The sequence below is a fragment of the Urocampus carinirostris genome, chromosome 13 (assembly GCF_059441175.1).
Source record: "Urocampus carinirostris isolate Australia breed hairy pipefish chromosome 13, RoL_Ucar_1.0, whole genome shotgun sequence".
Classification (NCBI taxonomy): Eukaryota; Metazoa; Chordata; class Actinopteri; order Syngnathiformes; family Syngnathidae; genus Urocampus; species Urocampus carinirostris.
In genome coordinates this window covers 12,676,212-12,682,459 of record NC_142361.1, presented here as the reverse complement: position 1 = coordinate 12,682,459, position 6,248 = coordinate 12,676,212, and the positions used below count along the sequence as shown (strand labels likewise).

Below are 6,248 nucleotides of genomic sequence, written 5' to 3'. Positions count from 1 at the left end.
TTGATGGAGTCGGATGGAGCGACACCTTCTGTGAAACGTGTACGGTCTTTCTTGGGCATGTTAAATTTTTATCAACACTTCATTCCGGGGTATTCAACACTCGCAAAGCCCTTGTTTTATCTGCTGGCTGGCCAGAAACAGAAGAAAGGCAGAAAGCCCAAATGCACTGTAGTGGGCCGCAAACTGAAATCAGGTGACTGGACTGCTGACCACGACCAGGCATTTACAGACCTCAAAAAGGCCCTTATCCATTCTGTGGTTTTGGCTCATCCAGACTTTAGTCGTCCATTTTTGCTGTCGACTGACGCCTCACTGGATGGCCTTGGAGCCGTTTTGTCCCAGGTACGTGAAGGTGACACAGTGGCTAGGCCAATTGCGTTCGCTAGCAAGTCTTTGACCCGGTCACAGAAGAACTACCCAGCTCACCGTTTGGAATTTCTTGCACTGAAGTGGGCTGTGTGTGAGAAGTTTAGCCATTGGTTGAAAGGCCATGAGTTTACCGTCTGGACTGACAATAATCCACTTACACACATTATGACTAAACCCAAATTGGACTGTTGTGAGCAAAGATGGGTGTCAAAGCTGGCCAGTTACAATTTTGAAATCAAATATGTGCCTGGTCCCAAAAACACGGTTGCTGACGCTCTCAGCCGTGTCCCTTTTTGTCAGAATGTTGGCCACAGACTAGTCAGTGAACCTCTTCATGATCTCACTGCGGAAGCTGAGGTTTTGTCTGATACAGCCGTCCAACAGACTTTCAGAGACTCTACAGATCAGCCTGTCATGGCAGAGAAGCTGTCTCATTCTATAGCTACAAATGTCCAGTCATTACTCGTGTCGGCCCAGACTGTATCCAATCAGGAAGTTGCTGCTGTTGTCCAGTCACACACTGAATGGGCCTCCGGTGCGAGAACTCGTGCAGCTCAACTGATAAGCCACATGCCCCACCTTATCCCAGATACACTACCCAGTCTGCCTGCTTTCTCCATGGATGACCTGCGGGAGGCTCAGTCCAGGGACAGAGTTTTGTCTCGTCTTCGGTTTTATGTGGAACGGTCTCGAAGACCGTCTAGACGTGAAAGGGCACACGAGACAAGTCAAGTTCTGGGCCTCCTGAAGCACTGGGAGAAGTTTGTTCTGAGTGATGATGTTTTGTACAGAGTATCCCGTAATCAGATTTCAAATGCAAAACGCCATCAGTTAGTGGTCCCTGATTGCCTGAAGGCCGAAGTTTTAAAAGGGGTGCATGACAGTGCGGGCCATCAAGGCCAGTCAAGAACCCTGAGCATCGCCAGACAGAGATTCTTTTGGTTGCATATGGACAGAGATGTGAGGATGCATGTTCGTCAATGTCAGCGTTGCATAGTCAGCAAAGTCACTGAGCCTGCAGGGAGGGCCCCTCTGGAAAGCATTGCCACTTCCCGCCCATTGCAACTTGTTTGTATTGATTTCTGGTCTGCTGAAGATTCACACAACAAATCTGTTGACGTACTAGTCATAACAGATCATTTCACCAGATTGGCACAAGCTTTTCCATGTAGAGACCAGTCAGCCAGGCAAGTAGCTAAAGTTCTATGGGAAAAGTATTTTTGTGTTTATGGCTTTCCGGAGAGGATCCACAGTGATCAAGGCCCAAGCTTTGAGAGCAATTTGGTCGCAGAACTTTTACAATTATCTGGGGTGCATAAGTCACATACTACCCCGTACCATCCGATGGGAAATGGAAGTGTTGAGCGTTTTAATCGTACTTTGGGCAATATGATCAGAGCTCTGCCCCCTGAATCAAAGCAGGACTGGCCAAGACGTTTACAAACACTCACATTCATGTACAATTGCACTGCTCATGAAACTACTGGATATGCACCATTTTACTTGATGTTTGGGAGAGTTCCTCGCCTCCCAGTTGACACTCTGTTTGGGAACATTTTGTCTGACCCTGACATTACCACCTACGGCAGATATGTTGCAAAACTGTCTGAAGACCTGAAGGAGGCTATGTCAATTGCTCAGGAACATGCAAAAAAGGAACAGGGCAGACAGACTCGACTCTATAACAGGGCAGCAAAAGGGCCGTCAATTGAAGTTGGAGATAGAGTCCTTGTGGCGAACAAAAATGAGAGGGGCAAGCGAAAATTGGCTGATAGGTGGGAGTCTATCATCTACACTGTTATTGAGATGAACCCTCAAACACACACATTCAGAATTCAAGACACCATCACAGGGAATGAGAAGGTTGTTCACCGTAACCTGCTGATGTTGGTTAACTTTCTCCCAGTTCAAGACCAGCCCTCTCCCCAGTCTGATTTGTCTTTGTCCTCTGCACAATCATCTGCCTCTGTTTGTTCTTCAATGACCAGTCCCACTGTCTCCGAAGAGTCTCATGCTCGAGTGCCTGCTCAGCTAAACCGGTCTGAATGTGCGGCAGATGATGCGCAGAGTCTTGTAAGCATCTCAGGCCTTGACAACTACACAGATCTCACACCTGCATCTGGGGAGAGAACCAGAGAGTGGGTGCATGGGCTGAACTCTGAAAGTTCTGATCACTCTGGTCATTCCTTGACCACTCATACTCACGACACTGCTGTTAGGGATGACAATTCGACTCTTAGTGAGCATGACCGTGTTCAATCTGTAGTGGCTGCTGTCTCTGGAGGTAACGTTAGCCACACTGATCAACCAGAGTCTGCACCACACCGCACTACACGCCTGGGTCGTGTTATACGACCAGTCAACAGGCTTCTTCACACTATGGCTAGACAAGATGTCACCAGACACCTACAGTGTAATGTTTAGACTATGCGTAACACAGTAGTTCGAGCTCTTGGGGCATGACATTTTTTCCCTTTAAAATTCTTCTGAAATAACTTGGTTTTGGAGAGAATGTTTTGTGCTCATTTATGTCTTGTATATGTCTTGGGTGAATGTGGAATGTGTAAGGCATTCTATAGCCGGTGGCTGGTTCAGAGAATTTTCTCTGGCCACTGCATCCTTAAAGGATACTTCTCAAGTCGGTCCTAATATGTGTGACCCAATGACTACTGTTATATATTGATTTTGATTTTATAACCAAGTGTGAGATTTTGTCCAGAATTCGGTGGGGGTGGGTGTAACAGAGTTGAAATTTGATTGTTTTGAATGTTTTTTTGAATTCTCACAAAATCTGTGTTTTTGTTGTATTACTGTTAATATTCCGGTACCTCATTCAGCGCTTGCCGTAGCTTAAGTGATTTTTGTAAGCGTTGAAGATAATTGCAGTCGAGAACAGAGACCCTTGACTTTTGTATTGTTTTATTTACTGAATGCAGGCAATAAACCAGAGATTGTGAAACCTTGTGTCGTGCATGAACGAGGGTCGCTACACGGGCACTCCGGTCTCCTCCCATATTCCAAAAACCTGCATGTCAGTTTAATTGTGCAGTCCAAATTGTCCCTAGGTGTGAATGAGTGAGTGAGTTGTCCGTCTCTGTGCAACCAGTTCAGGGTGTCCCCTGCCCACTGCCAAAAGATAGCTGGGATGGGCTCCAGCAACCCTGTGACAGTACTGAGGATAAGCGGTGCAGAAAATGGATGGTTGGATGGATAAATTCTCGTAGTTTGAGAAATTAGGATTTATTTTACATAACTTGAGGCTCACCCAAAGGGAGCTAACGTAATTGTAAGGTAACTTTGGGACAGCATTCTGTTTTGCCTTGGGGGAAGGTTCCCACAGACATGACCTGCTCCTACTCCAACCACCTATTCCTGTTCCTCTCCCCCTCCCCCAGCTGGACTCCGCAGGATTCATCCACATGAAAAACTTATCATCGAAAATATAACCTGTTTGCAATGTCGAAAATTTATGAAATTATCTCGAAATTCTATGATAGGTTTGATTTAATTACTTGATTTAATTGTCAGATGTGGCAACTCGCCGTGAAGGTTGGTTCAAATGATGACTGGTTAAATCAAGACCTTTTGCCTTCCGGCTCACCACTACGGACCGGTGCAGGGGTCCGCATGATGGCAGACTCTGCACCAATCTGTCTGTCGATCTCCCGTTCCATTTTACCCTCAAACGTGAACAAGACCCCGAGATACTTGAACTCTACTTGGGGCAGGATCTCATCTCATTCGTGATACAAATTACATTCATATGATGAAGCTGATTTTGACTTCTTCTCGACTTGGTTCACAGATACGGTTCTTGGCTTGATGCTGAATGACTGTTGATTAGGATTGTAAGATGTATCCGGCGCAGTTAATAGTTTGGCTTACAATAGGTTGTTGACACAGTTCGAGAATTAGACGGTCTCTCCCTCCAAAATCAGCACTAGGCAGGATTACACTAGGGCAGAATTATACAGCTGCAGTATATATATTTATATGTATATACAGGGTGTCTCAAAAAAATGTACTCAATCTTTTTCTGTGTTTCGCGAAGTTTGCGCGTTATCAGCGATGTCTGGACAATAATGGTCATCACTTTGAACATTTGCGAACATGATTCTTCAATTACATTTGTCTCATGTATTCGATGCTATTTCACTTCACTCTATGTTCATAAATAAAGGTTTTCTCGTCATTCTAAGAGTGAGTACATTTTTTTGAGACACCCTGTATATTTTTTTGAATGTTGGCTTCAGTCCTGCATTGGATCTCATCAGAGTCAGCAAGTGTGTCTAGTAAAGTCACTGAGGATTTAAAGCCACCAAGAGGAGAGGTTTTAAAGAATAGTCAGCATTTTTGTATTTGCTGTTGGTATATGTCCAGCATGCACCCATTCGTGATTTTCCAATGGTCCTGCGCCATTTGCTGCTCTGCGACATTTCCTGTTGCAATCAGCCGAAATGTGAAAAAAAGGTGTGTGGGGGTAATCAGAGGCCTGTGGTGACTTGAGTAACTTCAGAGTTGAGGTCGTCGTTGGCGCTGCCCCGACAGCGAATGTCAACAGACGACTCCTCCATGGCTAGTCATACCTGCCGACAGAAAGAAAAATGACGCCCGTTGAAAGTGACTCAGAGGGCGCATGGTCATGATTAGCTAGTACATAATTTTATTATGTTTTTAATATTGGACACTTGCGAAGGTGATTGCATAGGATGCTGTTAAACGAGGTCTTGACTATTTGACTGTTTGCATCATTGTCACTTTTGACCAATTACCGGTACGTTGCTGTTCTTTGATCACCCCACACTTTAGATCTGCGTTTGTATCCTGGATTTAATAAAAAAGAAAGGGCTCAGGAGGGATCTTTAGAACAGATTGGAAATTTCCTCTTTCGGGGTTGTCTTTACAGGCCTCTCCTGTTCTTCTTGCGAGTAGAACATTATTTGATGGATTCTCTACTTAGTTTAAGTGTCTACAAAACTGAGAACTCATCATTGTGGTCTTTAGGCAGGATCTATAAACTTGTCAGTTACCAAGATCTCACTTAGACTAGAGATGTCCTTCTCTTTTATTAAACTAGGCATCTCAAACTCAATTGATTTGGAGGGCACCATAGTTATAGTATGGGTGAGGTTGGGCCTAATCGGGTTAACTAATATGAACTGTTTACATCATTGTCCCTTTCTGCTGGTTATGTTGCTGTTCTTTGATATTCACACGCCTTAAACCTGCTTTTGTAAACTAGGAGATTTGATAAACAGAAAGGGTTTCGGCGAGAGCCTGTATAAAAGTTAAACATTTATATTGCGCGTTCAAAATCATTTGATTTCTTCACAACTTTTTTTGAGTGTCTACCAACCTTTTAACTCATCACTAGCATTAGCGTGTTTAGCTTGCATAAGCATCAGTACAAAGCTAAAATGTAATTGTTTGACATTCTTTCAATGAAATCATATGCAATAATGTACTTACAATAGGTCAGTACATTTCCAAGTTAACAATTTGAATAACTGACACGGACTTCCTTTCTCCCATGCATTAATCAAAAAATATAAAAAAAACAATTTATGGTAAAATTTTTCACAAGTTTATGTTAAATTGGTACATTAAGATTGCATTAGCATCTGTGCGAACCTCAAATCAACTTGCTTGACTTTTTTTTTTACAGGATCTTAGGACTTGAATGAAAACTCAAACTTACAACTCTTACACCTGTGACTTAGAGCTACACGAAACTTTGAACTGTTTTACTTGCTGCCCGCATCTGCTATCTTGCATCATCTTTGCAGCCTCTGTCAGCTTGTTCATGATGCATACAACCAATTTTTAGACACACTCGAATCATTTCTTTCTTCATCCTTTTGGGTTTTGAGTTGGCGTTC

The 6,248-nt window shown here is 43.6% G+C and overlaps 1 protein-coding gene across 1 annotated transcript in view; it reads right to left on the bottom strand.

Moving 5' to 3' along the window:
- Window positions 1-4,585: 4,585 nt before the first annotated feature.
- Window positions 4,586-6,248, bottom strand: part of oprm1 (opioid receptor, mu 1) — a 43,476-nt gene continuing 41,813 nt past the window's right edge. Inside the window, exon 6 of the mRNA XM_088351242.1 lies at window positions 4,586-4,955. Within this exon, the coding sequence (XP_088207368.1) occupies window positions 4,950-4,955 (6 nt within the window). The 3' untranslated portion in view covers window positions 4,586-4,949. The remainder of the gene's footprint in view (window positions 4,956-6,248) is intronic.